Consider the following 20,798-nt stretch of genomic DNA (forward strand, 5'->3'; position numbering starts at 1 on the left):
CATCTCGAGGATGCCATAGCCGTTGGTGCCGTATTGCCTGCAGTGGTAAAAGTGAGTGGCTGGGTGGCAGCTGAGCGGATGCCGAAGTGGGTTGGAAATTGAGGTTAAAAAAAATAAGAAACAAGGTGGATACAACCTCAAAATAGGGAAAATAATAGAAAGAGGGGATTTGGGGGAAAGTTAATTCGTCAAAGTGTGCCTTTCGGCATCATTGGTAGCGATGTGCAAGTAAAAGTAAACAACACTTCGGAATAGAGACAGTTGAGCATCACAAACATGCGGTGTATTCGCACATGCGTACGCACCTACAAACAAACAAGAAGATATACGCATATTCTGATAAACACGCTGGGAGACTGTTTGGTGGCAGTGCCGCAGCCAAAAGCAATGGAACAATTAAATTAATGGACTGTCCCTAAATCATTTTCTCGTTCTCGCTCGAGCGATTTCTTACATCGAAACAAACTCACAGTGCAAAGCTAACGCTTCTGGAGTCAGCTATGAGGGAGCAGAAGTCGCAACTTAAATATCTGTATAATGGTTTATAAAAAAGTACCCATATGAAAACGTAGCAAATGACTTGCTCATCTGCTGCAGAAAGAGCGTTTCCAAATCAGGCCAGCGCTTTTCGTAACTACTCTAAAACTTGCCGCCGTTGGAAATATGTAGACATAATTACGTCTCGTAAGCTTTGACTGTCATAAGCCACTAAAATCGCTAAAAATGAATACTCATGTACCTGCTATAAATTGTCTTCGTTAAAACTCATTACATATCTTTTCTTATTCGAATGATATTCACTCCAGTCGATTTCGTACGACATATCTACGATTTGAAAATCGATACCGTACGACGGACTAGTAGCTTGATGGCCTAACAAGCTTGTATCCAGTAACTTCAGGGAAGAAGTGCTTAGACCGTGGAACCTATGTGCAAGCCAAAAGTTTTAGGTATTGTTGCACCTTTTTCCGGTTTATTGAGTAACACCGTACGTTTTCCTTCATCTAAAATCCTCGTCAATCTGTCTCTTGCGACTATCCTAATTTGGTGCGGCTCAATTCGGCAGAATTAGATACAACCCAACAGCAGAAACGTTTTATAGAATTAATCGATTTACGTCCCACGATTGAACTTGAAAAATATATAAAAGCTGGTGGGCAACTGAGCAAACTAACTCGTTATTTGCGAGATGTCGCGGTTGCTGGCTTCGCCTGGACGGTCTTTTACTTTACAGAAAATACGATGCTCAAATGCAGAAGTTGTTGGTCGAGGATAACGGATGACCACCCCGACGACGCTACCAGTCGAGTTGCTTTTTTGACAAGCTGCTCATCCTCTCCCGAGTAACACCTACATACACACAGACAAACATCCACCGCAACAAAATGACGGCCTCGCACACTCGGTGCTACACATGTTCCTTGGCACCGCTAGAAGTAATATCCGCAAACAGAGCCCAGCCGCAAATCCTTAGTCGACCAGGTTGCCTTAAATTTCTGCCGTCGAGGGGTAATGCGCCATCAAAAGACACCAAGCCGGGGCTTCAAAGTAACCCGAAAGTACATCTTTCCGTCTGCCTGTTTTATGTGCTGCTGGAAGCCGTTATAGTGGTTTTGCTAGCCAAGTTTAGCAAGGACAAGCCTCAACTGAAGCTCCGTTACCCTCAAAACAAAGAGGTCCGGGACCGAAAAATAATATTACGGTGCAAACCGACGAGTACTCAAGGGATGGGCTTGGATGAGCCGGGAACAGATTGGCAACATCCTTTGAGGTCACCATTCTACTGTAGTTATTGTCGTTTTGGTTGGTGCGAACGCGGCTGTTATTGTTGTTGTTGTCGTCATCGCTGTGATGTTGTCATCTGTGACGGCTAGCTGCAACGGGGACGTGGCAAGCGGTGTAGAAGAACCCAAAATAAGAGCAGCATTAAGCTAGCGTACACATTACACAGATACACTCACATAATAACGACACGACAGTCCGGGCAGAACACCAAGCTGGCTTCTTCGGGATTTAAGCGGCCAGAAGAGACCGGATGCCACGCACGCCTGGTTGATCCCAGACTTGCGCGGCGTGGTAAAGGCACTCATGAACTCTAAATCTCAAGGCCTCAGGCCTTAAGCTTGCCAAAGCATCGGGAGCAATAGGCGCTACATAGGACGCTCAGCAATGAATCCCGGAACGGTTCCTCGCTATTCCCCATCGTCCGAGCGATTTTCAACGGGCCTTTTTTCACCCACAGTACTCCACCACTTATACTGGCTCGCTTGTCAACTTCATGATAGCCGCTATCGCGACTAACGCTCTTAAAATGGCAAATGGACTACTGACACCGACTCACCCGCTGGCAAAAGTTAAGCAACTTTTTGTTTGTTAAGTAGCCGTCTCCCGGCCTCGGGTAAAGCACCCCCCCCCCCGCCCAAAGTACGTGACATGCAACGGACTGTTATGAACGAGGAGGAAAGCAAGGAGGAAACAACAAGGGGTTAACTGCATTTTTTGCGCTATCTACCCACAGCGTCTATCTTTAAATGTGAGTTGGCCTGGGTAGGCTGCTAATCTATAGGCACTTATTGTCTAAAGGTCAAATAGGCTTGACAAACATTTCGACAAGTAATTTATAGTAAAATGCGGTTGATTAATGCTTCGAAACTGTAAATGCCAACTTTTAATTGCAATTTCTTTTGTTTTAGCCTTTTATTTTTTTATTTAATTTTAGATTTTTTTATTTAATTTTAGATTTTTTTATTTAATTTTAGATTTTAGAAAGATAAAATAATTAATAATTTAATTTAAAGGCTGGGTACGTCCTTGAAAGTATATTTCAGTTGTACAGTATAACTCGAAGGCGTGCCTCTAACATTCAGCTCGAAAAGTATGTAATAGAAAGATATGGACTGGCTGGTAAGCGAGCAAAAACCAGTCGATCAGTTTTTTCGACTGGATTGCCCTTCTGTGCTCCATTTGGTTAGTCCTTAGCTACTGGAACCCAAATGCTTTCATGCTTCATTTATTAGTACATGGTATTCCAAAGCACCCTAAAGCTTATAAAAGATTCAAATTTGAACTTCGAAAACCTTGCTGGCCATATCGATGATAGGCCCTGAAGATACGCAGAGTACCCTGCCTTCTCTAAATTATGTCGTTGTTTTCGAAACGGAGGATGTAAACATTACAACTGGTTCAAATCCATTTTGGAAGATGTTCAGAATGTGAGAACTACTTACTGAAACTAAAACTTTACTTAAGCGAGAGATTACGTTATGGCGCGTATGCACCCTTGACAGATCTGCGTTGGACATAATATGCAGAAGTAGTCTTCAAGTAAGCGAAGTTAAAGTGAAGGACGAAAGAGTTTCGTTTTAGTCACATCAAAAAGATCCCAAGGGCAGCATCTTTAAGGCTCCGTTGTTCTTTTTGGTGGGTAGACGGTACTTGGTAGATGATATGTTTCTAAGGCTTCTCTATTTAAATACGCATGAATTTGTTTTGTATTGTCTGTTGTTGTCTGTGTGTTGTGGCTGTTGTCAGTGTTGTTGTCTGTTGTATTGTCTGTATTGTTGTATTTGTTCTATAACTGTTGAGCTCCCATTAACAATTGAAGCCATGTTCATCACGTCAAGTACCCATATGGTACCTAAATGATACGAGATATGGACTTCGCAGTCAAAGCTAGTAAACGCACATATGAATGTGCACTCATGTAACATTAGTGGTGATCATCGTTTGTAGCAATGTACATTTCCGTTTTTAGAATGACGCTTTGGATAGTTGTTACTTTCTAGAACCAGAAATACAATGATCTACATTAATATTAATAAGGCGTTTATTGAATCACTATAACCATGTTTGTTGCGCAATAAAATGGTCACTTATTTTATTATAAGAAATAGTTTGTTTTCATAAACTATATCCCTGAATACCTGAAGTTTTTAAGCACGATTTCATTAGTGCGGTGTTTTTAAAAGTGCCTTGTATTGTGTTGTTAATAGGATATCACTGATATAATCAAATCCTACCAAATAGCTGGAAAGCTTGAATTCAAATATTTGACAAAATTTTCAATCATATATCATCTAGCATATTTTATTTTATTGGCTAAAATACATTATGTAATACAAAAAATGACTTCGTTCATAATACATATTATTTTATGTAATACTATAGTGCTTGCCCACAACGCACACCTAAGGAATACGCAGGCACAGCTTTGTTTTAAATTTGGCGGGTCACTACATACAGAATCAGCCGAGCCGGTCTGCATTTAACGCTGTCAACATCATTTCAGAATATTGTTCCTTAGCTGCGTAAGTTGGAGTAGAGGTGCATTGCTCAAAACTTGACAAACGGCAGTGCTAATGCTTGTTTGAATTTGTTCACTAAAATTCAAAGTGCATTAAAAAAAATGATCGAGGTTACATGCAACGATCGGCTGGGCAAAAAAGTCCGCATTAAGTGCAAGTAAGTATTTAAATACGAAAACGTCATCGTTATCGACGAAAGCTCAAGAATGAAACTTTATATTAAAGAAAGAAACTTTAGCTAATGGGTTTAACTTCTATATGCGACGTATTAATCTGTATTTAGAGTTTGACTTTCAAATTTTCAGGTCAAAGGTGCGCCTTTTAAATGTGTAATAAATATATTTGCTCTTCTTCCATCACGTCATCGCTTATATTACTTTTATTATAAATACTGATATAATTCCTTGCGTACCCAGGCTTTCTGTCTTCATTTATTGTTCTACGAATTGCAATATAGTTGTTGAAGTAGAGCTTTCGTTGCCATTCACGACTCGAGATTGAACTGGATTTAGCAATTCATTTTAACGAAACATCTTTAAGCAAAACATATTGATTATTTCATGGCCTAAGCACTTAATGTAAAGCGTCTATAGTCTATTTTAGAAGTTCACATAGAATACAAGTCCCGTACGATGCAATTTACGGAGACACCTCAATTTGTTTACAGGGAATAATATTCCCTTTCATAAATTAAAAAGACGTTCTGGGTGGGCTATTTAGAGATCAAGCCATTAAATTCTCAAAATATCTTATAGTTGTCTTGTGTAACCGTAGTAAAAAAATAATTTAAAAAGAAACACGAGGGCATGACATAAACCCACATGAGACATTTCGCTATTTATACCTTACTGGTACACTACACCCTCTTGTGCGTCATGATTAATTTACACATAGGCATGAATAAAACATTCTAAACCTATGTCCCTTTAACTAAAATCTTTTAGCCCAGATGATACTGTGGGAGACCTGAAGAAACTTATCGCAGCACAGACAGGCACGCGATATGACAAGATCGTCCTAAAAAAGTGGTATACAATCTTCAAAGACAACATTACGCTCGCCGATTACGAAATTCACGATGGTATGAACCTGGAACTATACTATCAATAATAATCAAAACTTTAATTTTGCCAAAAAATTCGTAATAGGCAAACCAAGGAATTTAACCCGTTCAGAAACAAAACTTTGCACTTGTCATGTGTTGGTTTAGACCTGTATATAATAATTACTATAAGTTATATTGCTGATGTTATTCTACTTGTGTAAATGAACGAATAAATGCCGTCAGTATATAGCTCTTCACTGCTCTTCATTAATTCTAAAAATAGCCTAGGGTTTTACATAGGATCTTAGGAACTTATTATTAATAACTTAGGAATCTACATAGATAAAATAGTATATTCTTTTAGGTATTTTTATTTAAGGTCGCAACATATGATCCGATCCTTGAGGTGCAAGGGTGGCAGGGCGATATAGGTCAAGAACATGCATGTGATTTTCATATTTTTTCAAAAATGAAAAGTCGTAGCCAGCGAGAAAATTCCTCAGAGAGCGCACCGTTCTCCATGTTCATCTCGTGGCGACTGCAGTCGATGCAGTCGACATGATTTGATGTTAACACTGAACAGTTGTTTTCAATGCTGTTGTCAAACAACGCTTCACTATGACATCATCCCAAAACCTAGGCACCGTTCTTTATAAATCTACATTATTCCTGGCCCATACTTCATTAGCAGCGATACGGTTTAAAGGACGCGCATGAGCGCAATAAACCATAAATAGCTTTTGAAAAGTGGCCTTTTACATTTATATATCTGCTTATTATTAATATATATATATATATATATATATATATATATATAGTATTTTTTATTGAGTAACGAGCTTCTTCATACACCTAAATCAAATACCCTCGACATCTTTGCTCCACTCACGTTTAAAGCCAGGACACACGATCTACTCCATTTCGCCATTGTTTCCATTAATGCCAAAAATTGATGACCTGTTGTACATCGGCAGAAAGACGCTACATGAAAGAACCTCAAATTGAATATTATAGTCAATTCAAAACAGAAAATATTTTCGTTGAGACTGTATTGCATTATTGCCCATCGTTGAAATCATCTACAAGAAGGGGTAAGAAGAATAAATACAGAAATTAAGAAAAATACAACAACATCAGATGTAAAGTGCTACTAAACATATCTTATTTCTTTGTTTTTAAAAAAAATTTCTTAGTTTTTTTAAAGAAAATCCTACTGGAAACTCCATATAAAACTTTTGTAATATTTTTTTTTAACCAAATGTGTGTGTGTGTCTATATTTATAAAATTCTATAATTTTATTAAAATTATCTAGCTGCCACAAATACGTTGATTGCCTGTGGGTAAAGTGTAACGCTAAGGGGTTGTCGAGCGAATACATTCGAATCGATGTTGATTTTCGCGCCTTTTAGTCGAAGCTCAGGACTGCGGTCTTCTTTTGGCGTTGGAATGTTTGAAGAACCGCTCAACTCCTAAAAAGGGAAGAATATTAAAGGTGAATTACGACAGTTTCTAGGTAACGTTCGAAATAACTTTTTTAAAAGTATATAAGATTTAAAATCTCAATCACAACAAGTCTGCGGACCTAGTGCAAAGCAAGCTTTGCACCAGGTCCGCAGACTTTCGAGGACAGTCAATTTTTCTCATTGCAAACCTTTACCCCCTTTGTAGAACATATATAATTAGAATTTTGAAAGCGTGTACGAGGCATATTAACGGCGGTATCGGCGTGTTAGAAAAAACTACGCGTCTTTAAATGTTTTATTTGCGCGCTCAGGTACATATCGCACCTCTAGAAAACAATAGAAACAGGGGTTTCAGTCAAGACAAGTACATACCTCTTGTGGGAAGTTGAAGTGCACTTCACCAACATGAAGCTGGTCGGTAACGCACGGCGTTACGTACGAACTGTGGCGCTTGAAACTAAATAAGTCAACAACCGATGTGTTTATTCATATTCACATTATAGTAATAAATCAGACGGTCATATTGCGACACAATCATCGTGACAGACTACAACGGTCTACGACATGTACAAGTGCAGTTGAATAAATAATTCAACAACTAAAAAGCTACTGGAACAAAATAGAAGCATCTCTAAAAAATATTATTGATAGGTCGTGATGTAACTGACAATTGGTAGTAACCTCCTAAACTATACACAATTTGGATGCTAGATCAGGTAATGTGTGCCCATTCAATTTAACCAAGAAAGTAAAAGATAATTCGATTCTTAATATTATACAAAATATATCGACGACTTTTATCGTTCGTTTGCAACGTACCCATCAAACATTACGGCGCAGGTGCTCAGATTCGCTGGTGACGCTCGTACGACAAGGGCACCATTAACAGGTTCGATTTCGAGGTTGGAATAGCAGATGTACGTGTCGTACATCTGTCCGCATTTTTCGTTTTCCACTGAGTTGTATCTTTCAAGCGGGTTTACCGGAGCTGCAAGAGAAACCGACGCTTGTTATTTGCATTAGACGATTGTCAGCTATCAGTAATATATTTATTACAGCAACAGACATCATTGGGTACCCTGTAATTTTTGGACTAAACGTTTTTGTCAGGCTATGCCACTAGGAATCGTGACGCGTTGTTTCGATAATTTGTGATTGAGTTTTTGGTGCCTAAAGTCGCAATTTGCGTTGTTTTTTAGTAACGGCTTCACGGGAAAACCATGTAACGACATAAAAAGATATGCTTTACAGTGAATTCACGTAAATCTCTGCTAACTAAACGCCCCACAACACCCGGCTATCCAACCGGGGCTATCTAGTTAGATTTAAAATCTAGTTATAAGTTAGCATTTTTTATTTCAAGTGCAACAAATTGAAATTAGCAGTGTGTGGCCTCGGTATACCGTAAAGCAAAGACATGAGATAGACTATGAGTCACTTGACCGAGTGATTCAGACTAGTAGATCGAATAGTATTTTTCAGAAAGGCTTGCGCACCATTATGTATCTCTTATCTATTCTACGCTAGTCATACCTTTTTTCGGCTTTAAGTTCTTCTTGACATAACTACTCCACCATCTACTTCCGCCAGAAAAGGTTTCCTCTTCTTTCTCTTCTTCCGCTTTAATCTCGCCTTTTTTTAACTCACGCATCACACAGCGTTTGCAGCCCGAACACGCATTACTAAACTGAATCTCGGTTTCTTCGGAAGCTATTTTTCGTCTCAGGCTCTGAAAGAAGTAAGCTGCACGGGTGCGAAGCGGCCCGAAATACCAGTATCTGAAACATATGTGAATTTGCATATGTGAATGCAAAATAATAAGGTTCGTGTTAAAACGGGGCGTTACAACAGTTAACATTCGGTATTTTCTATTTTTGCGTTTTTTTCGAAAAAAATAGATTTTCGTTAACAACCCGCCCGTTGACACTATATAATTTGACTGTCTCTAGAACCGCTTACTGCTTTCCTGATCGTTGTAATACTTAAGAGAAAATGCGTACGTCGTGTAGGCCTGGAAGGCTCTTCTGAATGCATTATTCCTTATACATATCCTGCACATAAGTAAAATTATTTATTATTTAACCGAACAATCGCAACCCTATTCCTAATCGAATAAGATGATAGTGATACGATAAAAAATAGTATTAAAAAACTAATTCAACACTGCTCAGGTAGGTTCAAAATAAGAAATATTTTCAATTTGCCCTTATTGTAAATTTAAAAATGAGTCAGTAAAGTTCGTACCTTGAATTCCAGTCGAGTAGTATGAATAGGACTTACTTAACTTACCGTTCAGTATTTGCGTCTATATCGCGGAATAAACCGTATTCAATCTTTCCTACCCCGTAAACGGGATCAACTTGTTTAAAGTTTGGCTGCTTCTCAGCTGCTTCCTGTTTGACCTCAATAATTTTTTGGTTAATCTCAGATGGCGCCTGTGTAATGTTACTGATTTCCTTCATTGACTGGTCAGGAAAGTTATTGGATTTAGAATCTACTTTACTAACGATCCCATCGTCCTGGAAAAATAACATTAAAAAGCACGAGAATCGTTGTAAGCTATTAAAACTCCGTTGGATACTAATAGTTGGATTGATTTAAATGCTCAATGCAAAAGTTAGGAATCCCTGAACATAATACCCATTTCTCTAAAATTTAAACTTCCGCTTTATTCAATTGTATTTCCTATAATCATCAAGTACTCAACCTCGAATGCATTGAATTCAGCAAATATTTATTTCAGAAGTCACGATCCGGATTTTGACCTTTCTAATGTGTAATGTACATGTATGTAAAGCTACTGCTTGGAGAAAGCTCAGCTTAGCATAGCTATCAAACTCTGAAGTGGCTATGGAAATGTCGTCTAATACAAACAAGAAGTAATAGACTAGAATTAGTAGATGCCGAAATAGACATAAATGAAAAACAGACGAAGTCGCAAGTGGCGCAGGTGGCTCTGCCTTCTCAACACTCACTTCATAATCCTTTTGGCTTAGTTGCATCAGTTTCTTTTCATACAGATCGTCTTTACTAGCCCATAGTTTTTGGTTGTGGAATTCAACCTTGTACGCAGAAATTCTGGCTTTTACACCACGAATAACGGCCATGGCCGCTTCAGCGGCTAGCTGCTGCTCTCTCATACCGTCTCGGTAGAATAGCCTTCGCACCAGCGTATTGGTTTTTCCCGTAGGTACAAAACCCATTGGGAATCGCTCCGATGCCTCCAGCTGTAATCAAGAACGGTGTAAAATAAGTTACATTTAATTCATTGCCGACATATCTGCGGTCATAGGCGCAATGATACCCAAAGCCTCCATCTCTTGAACATGACCGTTTCTATGTAGCAGCTTATATAGAATATTATATATAATTAAGAAGCACGCCTTGCTTTTCTGATAAAGTCAAGGGGTGCTAAGTGAATGCGCTGTTTTATTCATCCTAATGAAATGGTTGTGTCACTTTTTAGGAAATAATTTCTGATGAAAGTTGCTCGTTTGTCTTAACTACTGTATAATTTACAACTGTTTGTCATCGCTATACCCGATCTTCCCTAGACAAGAGTCCAGTGACGGCCTCCGAAAGTGTTCCGTCGCCCCCAGCTACAACGACGGCGTCGGTGTTATCCATGATCTTCATTAGATCCTTTGCCTGCCCTGCATGTTCAGTACGAAAAACAGACACTTTCATGCCAGATAGATACAGAAGTGGGGCCGCATAATTCTCGTACAGGTTTTTACTGAAAAAGTCGATTTAGGCGCGTTTTAATAACAAATTTTGTAATTATATCACCCAGGAAAAATTTAGCAAGGAAAAACCTAAAAAGTGCGCAAGAATAGTTCAAAAGACCAACCATCCTGGTTCAATTTCTAACATATTTCTAACATAGTAAACGAAAACTTGCAAAATTTGCACGAAATGTTGTTCTGTAAAGTAATTCAGAATGGTGGTGGATAGCTACAAGATAATTATGACAACCAACCTGCCCTTCGTTTTCGGATTTAAAATGACCGTCACGTGACGAGGTGTATCTCCTTGGGGACAGATTTGTTCACCGAAGTCTTGTGCTTCCCGGCAATAGGCTCGCATCATCAGCCGCACCCTGCAAATCACTTATCAGAATGTACTAAAAAAAATTAATCACTTGCGTGAGGGTCGTTTAAATTTTTCAAGAATTTATCGAGCGCCTTAACTACGGAATGGTAACGCATACCGTATCTGTTTCCAGTAACAATCAAGAAAATTTGTTAGACAGTTCAAAAACGTGAAATCCTCTGTACTTAGTGTTCACAAAAACTCATTACAAAGTATGCGTTTCAATCAATTATTTCATTCAACTATTTATGATAAATGATGCAATACGGCATCATGTTAAATACGTTATATATACATATTCTAAATCTGATATCTCTGGCGGACAATTGTTGTAGATTCGATTACTTAATACCATAAGTGGCCTCAGTGAACCATCGCATTAGGATTATATTACTTTATAACCCTACACCAAATGAACCGTATTTTTTCTAACTCTAGCAGTATAAATAGTCAATTTCGTCTTCATTAACCTGATGATTTAAAGAGGGCTCCTAAAGGACTTAATAAGAGAAATGTGCCTGCAAGGTATCAAGCACACTCCTCATATCAGTGGCCTTACATTGTTTCAATTATGGTTACATGCTTTATAAGTTATATGAAATAATAAGCATAATAGTTATTATAACCAATAGGAAATCATAAAACATGACATTTAATCTTAGAGAGATTTCCATGATGCCTTACTGCAAAGTATGTAGGCCATCACTATGGTGAAACGTGTTTATCTACTGCCTTTAGTTCTTTTTCGACTACATACGAGCAAAGAAGCAACTTGAAATTAAATAAAGCTATTGAAGTGTAGAATCATTAGTTCATAAAATATAATGCAACGTTTGAGTGTTTAACTAAGTACACGATGATTAAACTAAGGCTAGAGTGGGTTGAGAACAAGCACTTATCCAGGTAAAAAATGTATAGGCACTTTAACGGTTCCTTTGCTTATTAGGACTAATTTAATAATTGAGATCATGTTTTCATAAAGGCGTTCTCACCACGCTAGACCAAAGAGCTCTCGGTAAACTTTGTAGTAAATACGACAATTTACTTCAACATAATTAAGGCTAGAATATAAATCTTAGAAGCTATAATAATATCGAGTATTTTGCTATACGGACGTTTCTAAGAGAAAAACAAAAATCATAGTTTATAAATTACAATAATAAAAATAAGTAAATAAATACAATAATAGTAGCAACAACATATATCAATTCTTATATTAAATTTATTATTTTTATTAAAGAACTAGAAACTAAACCAGTTTTATTTTACATATCTTACGAAGGTCCAAAAGCCTGCACAGTCCTTACTGCAAGTCCAAACTTACATCGTAGCAATTACGCGATTTGTTCCAGACTCATTTTATAACATGGTAGAATCATCTTGCTTCATACGCGTTGATACTGTTGGGCTAAGTTAGAGGTAAGACTAGTTAGGCCTTTCAAATCTTTCGTTTTTTTTTTTGTTCAGTTAATTTGTTGGTAGTCAAGTTTTGACAGGTTTGTCCTTTGTATTGTTGTCTTCGCTTTGTCCAGATCGCAAGACTTTACTATGAGTTTGAATTCAACAACGAATACATCATCGACGGTTGAAAAGACAGCATTTTCGATATCTGCTTTAGTTCGCATATTTTCCAAGCTGCGAAAATAATCCAGGGCATTTTTTCTGCGCAAGGCGAGAACTCAATAGCTTAAAGATGCATGCTTTACAATTAATCTTCTATAAGAGTGGCTCAGTACGATCCCTGACGAAGAAGTGTGTTATTTTCCTCAACAATGCTATATCTAAAAACCGTTTGCCACTTGTAAGTAGCACACTATAGGTTCTTTCTGTGTATCCCTATCCTAAGATGTTTCAATATTTTTTTTACCTCGTTCAAAAATGAATACGAAATGTCTAAAACGATGTGCTTCAGTTAATAACATTGGAGTATCAGCAAACGAAAGATCTTGAAATGCAACTAAAATTAATCACTTTAAAGCCTTTGATCAAAACAAAAATTACACACTGATAGTAGGGATCATTTTCCTTAACAGTACATTGGTGTACCAGTAGTCTTAAAGGGACCTTCTATTCGCAATACAAAATTATTCACAAACAGGTGTTCCATGGATGGTCCATACTAACTCAATAAAAGCGCTGTCAGCATTGGATTCAAATGGCTAAGCCTATTATATATAGTGCATGCTACTAGTAACGTGATTACAATAAAACGCCATACACATCTAATTGATGACAGAGTTATACGCACGCCACCTGTGGTAACAATGGGCATACAATCCACTTTACAATACAACAACAAAAGTTTGACTTACCGTATACCTGTTTTCAGTGCATGCATCATAAAGAAATAAAGTATAGATTTGAGGGAAGAAAAATCATCATTGCTAAAGAGAAATATCGTTATTGGTGTTGCCTCCCGTATGAACTATGAGTTTACTGCTAATTTTTACGTATTCGTAACATCGGTTTCATTTTTGAAGATTCTGCAAACAAAATTAAAGGAGGCATACATTCTCACGTCTGCGGTTAGTTATCTAAAAAAGAACAAAAAAAAAATAAGTGAAAATTGCAACAACAAGAGGAGTTTAAAGCTTAAAGTAGATCATTTATTGTGCTTATAACTAGTATTGACATTATAATGCAGCTGTGTACAGAGTAAAAATGATAAAAGTTAGTCCCTTCCATGTCTAAAACCGCACTCAAAAGCGGCTAGCAAAGCCTAGTCGTTTCATATATAGGTTAGTATACTTCTTAAATAATGTGTACCGAACGGATGAATTAGTAAAATTGTACACGCCAAATACAAAATGCGTGTCTCTCTTTCGTAGACCTAGAATTGTTAGTAATAAAATACCGCGCCGATATTTGCAAACAAGTGTACTACTCTTCTGTGCTAGGAAAATTCTCGCACTTACTAAAGTTTATTTTTTGACTTGAAAAATGCTGTAACTGCTTTTATCGCTTCATCGGAAAGGAAACGCTCCTCGAGACGACGGCATTCATCAGCGTTTGCCTTGTGCAACTCAGCTTTGATGGGATTTCGTATGAGCATTTTTGAGTACATAAGTGATTTGGGAGGCTGCTTTCTTAAGTACTCAATACGCTTAGCGCACTCAGCCTCAAATATCGCCGCCGGAAATACGTCTGTAACGAAGCCAGCGGCCTTAGCCTCTGCGGCGGACAGAATACGATTCATCAACAGTACTTCGGCGGCTAAGGGACCGCCCAGAATACGCGGGAAGGTGACAGAAGAACAGCCCTCAGGACTGAGACCCAATTTCGAGAACGGGGTTTGGAACGTGGCTACATCTGACGCATAGACCAAATCAAACAGTCCAAGAACGGTACAAGATACCCCGATCGAGGGGCCGTTCACAAGGGCTACCATAGGCTTAGGAAAATCAATAAAAGCTCCGATATAGTCCTTTACGAGGTCAGCTGATTCCTTTGCCATAACCACAAGATCAGCGCCCGTTTTAAGTTTCTCAGAAAAATTTCCGAGATCATTTCCACTTGAGAAGTAATCAGCTGTACCAGTCAACACAAAATAGTTTACAGACGAGTCATTGGCTGTCTCTTTGAGTAACCTCGTGATCTCTTTATACATTTCGAAGGAAAGCGAATTCTTTTTACTGGGTCGATTGAGACGAACCGTAAAAACTCCATTCTGCTTAGTAATGACGAGACCTTCGCCTGGAAAGAGAGAAAAATATAGGGTTATTTATCGACCTCTGTTTTTATGTTTTTTTTCTAAATGTATAATTTGCCTTCGAACTGTAAAAAAACTGGATAAATACCTAATTGACTTAAGCGACTAATTACATCCGAAACAGAGCTCTTTGATAGTTGTAGGGATCGATCATGTGCACAGTAGTAGATATAGTTATCCTCAAAATAGCGTCAATTTTATGTTACTTTGTAGCTTAAGCCTGGTGCTGGGTTTCAGTGATGCATCCAAGTATCGCTTCAAACATTGGTGGTACAAACGGTCATGAGCATTACACTATCAAAAAGCTCTAGCCAAATGTTTTAAGGCGTTTTTCTATATGCCGACAATGGACCTGCAATGGAGCAGCAACAAACACTTGAGAGTTCTTTAGCAATAATGCCATTTGCACATCCCAAGTCGAGTGCAGCTATACCACTTACGCAGTATGCTGGGCGTACATTCGTAGACACTGGCATAGCTAGTGAAAATGTACATACAAATGCGTGATAAGTAGCTTTGTAAAGCATCTAAATCGAAAGTTGATAAAACTCACAGCCGGAATCCATTGTCTGAACTTGTTCACTAGACTTTTGTTCGTTTAGCAACTGGTCCACTAAGTCTATATACTGTGATTCAGCCTGTTCCTTCGCAGTGCCCTCTATTTCTTTCCACGCCGCCCACTTTGCTTTGCCAATAAAATCAAAAGCTCCCGGCTTTGGCACGTTCACATCACCTATAGTCGCCTTCAACATAAAATGAATAAGTTAATAAACAGTATACGTGGCTATGCGATGTATGTTAGAATATTAGATCCTTAGTGTAGTTGCAGCCTTTGATAAACACACGCGTACACTTCGCCTAAACAGTTTTCATTTAATCTAATTGGACGGCCAAAATGCATAACAATTTGTATCTTGGAAGGCGAAAATGTAACAGTAGATATCTTTTTTTTTCAAATCAATATCAAACTTTGCATATTAATTACGCCACAACGATTTGAAACCTGCTATTTGACCTACACCTATAATGAGGAAAAAGACGACAGTTTTTAAGGTGAAATTAACGTATCATCATCCAAACATGTCGAAACAGACCCGCATCGGTAGATCTACTAACGAGATCTGCGAGCCACTTTTACAATTATAATCAAACCTCTTGAGCTCATGTAAAAATAAAACATGGCAGTGGGATGTAAGATAATAAAATGATACAGAACTATGTCAGCGTATGGGTGTTTCGTTTCTTCGCGAAATCGTAAGACTGAAACTATAAAGGAAGAAATATATATATATATATATATATATATATATAGTTGTCGTCGGTCAGTTATTTAGGACAGAGGTTAAGCTAGTCTCTTCACATGTGTTAATGGTCTGAGGGTGTAGATGGACATTTTGGGTTCATTATGTTTAGAAAAATGCGTATCAACATATCGCATGGTATTGTTAAGAAAACGACGTTAGTGACGATCTTTATAGCTTCGATAATTCATTACCCTATTTATAAACTAACCTGCTTAAATAATGCGTAGATCTTGAGTTTCACGTCATTATCAGGCTCCTCTCTGAGAGTCTTCAGACGAGCCGCAGCTTTTTCAAGCTTCGCGGATACTGCGTAAGTTCGCACAGAGTTTGGTGGTAGCAAAAGTTTTACTAGGTTCAACGCGACTTGCAGTCGTCGATCAGCTCCACTGGTTACGCTAAGCGTGGCCCTTGATAGGAGCATTCTGCACTTCCCAAATCTAAATGTCGTCACTGATGTTTTCCTCTCGCGGCACTCTGGGTGACTGGCATAAAATGTCAGCCGCTTTACGCACAACGCCGACAGTAAAAAGTAAAATAAAGACAACTCCAACTGGCTATTTCTGTCGTGAATACGGCTTTTAGCTCCCCAAAAGTAATAGGTTCAATTCGTACAAAAAAACGACAGGTACCACACGTTTGGGCTTCTCGAATCAGCCGACAGCGGCGACTGTCGTCAACTGGCCACGCGAATGACCTTGGCTACAGTACAAGAAGTAACCATTAGAATAGACTGCCTGCTACTACGATTACTCTCTTGTTACTGCTGAACCACTATTATAGAACGACCGCGCTGCAGCAAAGGGGCAGTTAGCTTTTCTGTTATGACACAAAAGGTAAGGCGCCGTCTCTCTGCGCTTCTCCCCGATTGCTCACGAAAACGTCTTCTTATCAAGAGAAAGAGGGGGACCGTTGTACTCAAACAGCAACACAGACACCTCTGCTTGAGGTAAACCATAGACGGAAATACATGGACAATACTGTTTGCGGAAGCTACCTGCGTGTAGTCTGCTATAGAGGGGGAATTCGCGTTACAAATAGGGAAAGGGTAAGGTAAATAAATCAAATTGTAAAGGCCTCTAAAAAGAGCAACAAATGCGATTAATTAATGATATCTTTAGGAATTCTTATGGTACTACTATATCTATTTTTTGTTGCGAAATAATTGCTGGAATACGTGCATTTAAGGTAGTTTTTGCTAGTTGGAAATCACCATTTCTATAGATTATCAAGGCTGACGTTTGGAGCTTCTACTGAACATAATAGTTTCCAGATCACCAATTACATGTATTATACAATCAACAGTATATATTACACTTAATTATTTACACATACACTAGAATATTAACGTTGTTGTAAGCTGACATGCAGGCGAACCTAAACAATGGGGAACGCATGACTTAGAGGATTTATTCGACGTATCATAAAAATGCAAAATCTAATGTCAAAAACAATATCCACACGTCAAGACAATAATAACCCGACGCTAAGCTTAAGTCAATCTAATAAAGAAAAGGGGGCTAGAATCCACATCCGGATCAAAATAAACAGTATCAGCTACCTTTCTTTTTACAAACGCTATTCAATAAAAGACAAAAAGCACACTTCATACATTTAATATAATACGTGAATTTTATTTAGCAAAATAGGCTCGCTGTCGTAAGTTATGATTCAACAGGTATTGAAATACGTACGCATAATATTTCCCTATAATTCCCTATGACTCAGTTGATAATTAAACTTCTATCAACAAACAAAATTAATCCTGGCCAGTAATGGGTATACTCAAAGAACTCCGGAAGTGCAAACTGAACATAGGTTACGCTATTGATAAAATCCTTAAATAGGTTAGTGTTAGTTTTATGCAAAGAGTAATAGATCAGCATCGCCTTTTTTATGGAAAATCATTGCATAAAGGTCTCATAGAGAAGGCGTACTTGAAAATGATATGAAAAAAGGAACTCACAAAAAGTATGAAAAAAATAAGTCTACACTCACTGTGTTCTACAGAGTCTTCAGGCTTTGCTGTTAAGCGACTCTAAGGTTCAGGTCGACCTATACTCGATGCGCTTATTTCTACTAAATTATACGTTAATACGAAAAAGTGCGACCCTTCATTGTAATTTAATTGGGCCGCAATTCATCGTAGCTTTTCTACAAGAACAGCGAGTCATGTAAACTTTTAGTTGCAAGTCTCAGAACATATTCGTTAGTCATTCTTTATTGACACAGATGACCTATTGTCAGAATGTAAGTTTCTTTTTCAGGTCGAAAGAGACATCAGTATTAGCATATATCTTTCTAGTTATTGTCTTTACCCTGATATTTTCACATAATAAATTAATACTAAATCTACTTGTTAATACGCTACGTTCAAAGAAATCCCATCGTTTACCTAATTCAAAACTAATCATAAGCAATGTTCGATTCTTCTTTGAGAGTCAAGCATTTTTTTCTATTTTTCATAAAACAAATATTAATTGATATTAAATTAAGAAGAGTCGATGGATGTATTCAATATAATAATATTTACACGATTATGATGTACAATTAAATAATATTACCCGTCAGTTTCAGGTCAAAAGAAACAGAGTAACATTAAAAAATCATTGCAAAATATGAAGTCTATAAAGGATAAGTAATATAATATATAGCAGTACTCTAGTTCTATGTCTTCGAAGTATTACATCCATTTATATTCAAAAATCACAACCAACAAGAACTATATTTCCGTTACGATCATTAATATTTCATGTCCACTCACAGAAAAATAAAATTAAATAAAAATTAGCTCATCTCTTTTCTAATAAAAGCAGACGAACAATTTGTACCCGTTGAGTCGTAGTTCAGAAACAATATAGTTGTTTCGCTATTATCAAAGCTGCCAATTATAAAAATTTTTTGCACGTCTTAAATTTCTACATCATTATAGAGGGATGGATAAAGATACGTAAAGTTTACATGTATTGAAAATCTCTGTATGCAGATTTTCTGCGGAGCTTAACCGCGAGAATAAAACGTTTATGCACGTTACTTTGATTCAATGACATATTTATGTACACCTCTTAAAGAATCTCTGAAGAATAGGCTTCAAATATTCCATCTAAAAACAATAGTTGATCAAAAATACTGTACAGAGATACATAATGGCAAAATCAGGAATACTAAAACTTTAAAGAATTTGAATTACTTTAATTTTTGTTTAGACATCAATTACCTATAGTAGTAATAGTAAGCTACGTCTACAATTATAAAGCCGAAGCTATTTTTAATGACTATAGAAATAAATAGGTGGATGAAGATAAAAAACATACATTACATATGATGCGTTAATAAAATTGCCACTTATCTCTCCTACAGTTACAGCGCTAATCAATAATACGGCTCATTACACGTCAGATAACTAATTTCGACCCACCTTCGATTCTCGATGCCATAGTTGACGCCGTATAGGGCAAGGCCTCCAAAGACAATGCTTTTCTTCGGGTGTCTGGGAACCCATTTTGTGAATCGCACTATTCTCCACTGCGACATCGCGACTGCGATGTTCAAAAGCAACACACCGCAGCAGTCTACACAATTATCCTTTTTCGATAATCACTAAACACCACAATTGGTACTGTAGACACTCTCCTAACTATACGAACAAGTTCTGATAGAGGTAGTTCTGATGCGGCATTTGTTCGATGGCTTTCAACCTTCGATTTCCATACGTAACGCGCCCGTGTTTGTCAACATTAAGCGGGGCTCACATTTTGTCAGCGCGGCGATTTTGAAAGTTTGCATCGACCATTTTCACTTACTACTTTTCTTTCTATTTTCTACTTATTATTTCTACTTACCATGCTCATAAATGCGAGCTACAACTAAGATCCCCCGAAAATATTCATAATGGTGCCTAATCAAATCAGTTCCTCCACGCGGCATATAAACGGAGGTTAAATTTAAGACAGCAAAATATTTGTAGCTGAAATTCTTCGAGGTTAGAGTAAAGCTTCGGTCGCTTCATTACAAAAAGGAAAGACAATTTTAGTTGTCGCATAATAATAAAAACGATCGCAAATATTGTGCCTGGCAATGTTAAAACACAATACTTACGTTTTTTTCAATATTTTCAAGTCATTTGTTAAGGGGGCAAATAATGAAAAATTTAATTTTAGACTTATTGCAAGAAGAGCTAGTTTTACCAGCAGTACAAATAGCTTATAAGGTTACCTGACAGAGAAATCTTTATTACTGGACGTCGGTGCTAACAAATGCCAGATCTCACAGTACGTATATCATTGGTGGTCGTCACATACTTTCTACTCTGTTACAATTTGTTTTAATGACTATATTGAATTACGTACACTGTGCACTATTTTTGAGTAAGCGAACGTCTGCTTTACTTGTCATTCATCAGTAAGGATTATTATACATGACACATAAATATATCTGAGAACTAATCTCGCAGACAACATAGGTGTTACTTAACGTTATAACTCAATGTCTAGAAAAATGTGCATATAAGCTATTTTATTCTACCCCCTTTTGCTCAGCTTTTGATTAATTTATAATTTAGGCGAAAATAGTGCAAACAATGTTTGCAGTAAAAACCTTTCGATCAGTCGTACCTTTTAATTGTATTTTATATAATGTTATTTTTCGTTTCGTGCAGGGAGCTAGCCATTTGAAGTAATACCTTGATTATGGAACATAAAACATAAGGATATGATAAAGTATAGTTATTCTTGAATTTTATTAAGAGAAGAAAATAATGAAATCCTGAACAATTTTAACGAGAACGTATCATGATCACTTTCACTTCTTTCTAACTGTCAAAATAATTGATACTAGAAAGTTAATCAGGTTCCAACTTGAATTATTTCGTTAGGAGCCAGAAA

The 20,798-nt window shown here is 37.4% G+C and overlaps 3 protein-coding genes across 4 annotated transcripts; 1 reads left to right on the forward strand and 2 right to left on the reverse strand.

Annotated features, from left to right (window-relative positions):
* Positions 1-4,116: 4,116 nt before the first annotated feature.
* On the forward strand, positions 4,117-5,606 carry ubl (Ubiquitin-like protein 5). Its single transcript, XM_086968483.1, has 2 exons — positions 4,117-4,461; positions 5,249-5,606. The coding sequence occupies exons 1-2, from the start codon at positions 4,406-4,408 to the stop codon at positions 5,412-5,414; spliced, it is 222 nt and encodes a 73-aa protein (XP_086824609.1). The 5' UTR covers positions 4,117-4,405; the 3' UTR covers positions 5,415-5,606.
* A 98-nt stretch (positions 5,607-5,704) lies between these two features.
* On the reverse strand, positions 5,705-19,627 carry Mulk (acylglycerol kinase-like protein Mulk). 2 transcript variants are annotated; one of them, XM_022833907.2, is made up of 9 exons: positions 19,334-19,627; positions 10,793-10,912; positions 10,354-10,549; positions 9,789-10,040; positions 9,103-9,332; positions 8,347-8,591; positions 7,633-7,801; positions 7,186-7,270; positions 5,705-6,819 (listed from the first exon to the last, which is right to left on the reverse strand). In XM_022833907.2, the coding sequence occupies exons 1-9, from the start codon at positions 19,447-19,449 to the stop codon at positions 6,655-6,657; spliced, it is 1,578 nt and encodes a 525-aa protein (XP_022689642.1). In that variant the 5' UTR covers positions 19,450-19,627; the 3' UTR covers positions 5,705-6,654. The 2 variants fall into 2 exon arrangements, with proteins under 2 accessions (XP_022689642.1, XP_022689643.1); XM_022833908.2 differs by having other exon boundaries at positions 10,793-10,922.
* LOC111260857 (enoyl-CoA delta isomerase 2) lies at positions 13,490-16,866 on the reverse strand. Its single transcript, XM_022833909.2, has 3 exons — positions 16,127-16,866; positions 15,168-15,357; positions 13,490-14,598 (listed from the first exon to the last, which is right to left on the reverse strand). The coding sequence occupies exons 1-3, from the start codon at positions 16,337-16,339 to the stop codon at positions 13,820-13,822; spliced, it is 1,182 nt and encodes a 393-aa protein (XP_022689644.1). The 5' UTR covers positions 16,340-16,866; the 3' UTR covers positions 13,490-13,819.
* Positions 19,628-20,798: the final 1,171 nt, after the last annotated feature.

The sequence above is a fragment of the Varroa jacobsoni genome, unplaced genomic scaffold, assembly GCF_002532875.2.
Source record: "Varroa jacobsoni isolate VJ856 unplaced genomic scaffold, vjacob_1.0 scaffold_485, whole genome shotgun sequence".
In the NCBI taxonomy this organism is placed as follows: Eukaryota; Metazoa; Arthropoda; class Arachnida; order Mesostigmata; family Varroidae; genus Varroa; species Varroa jacobsoni.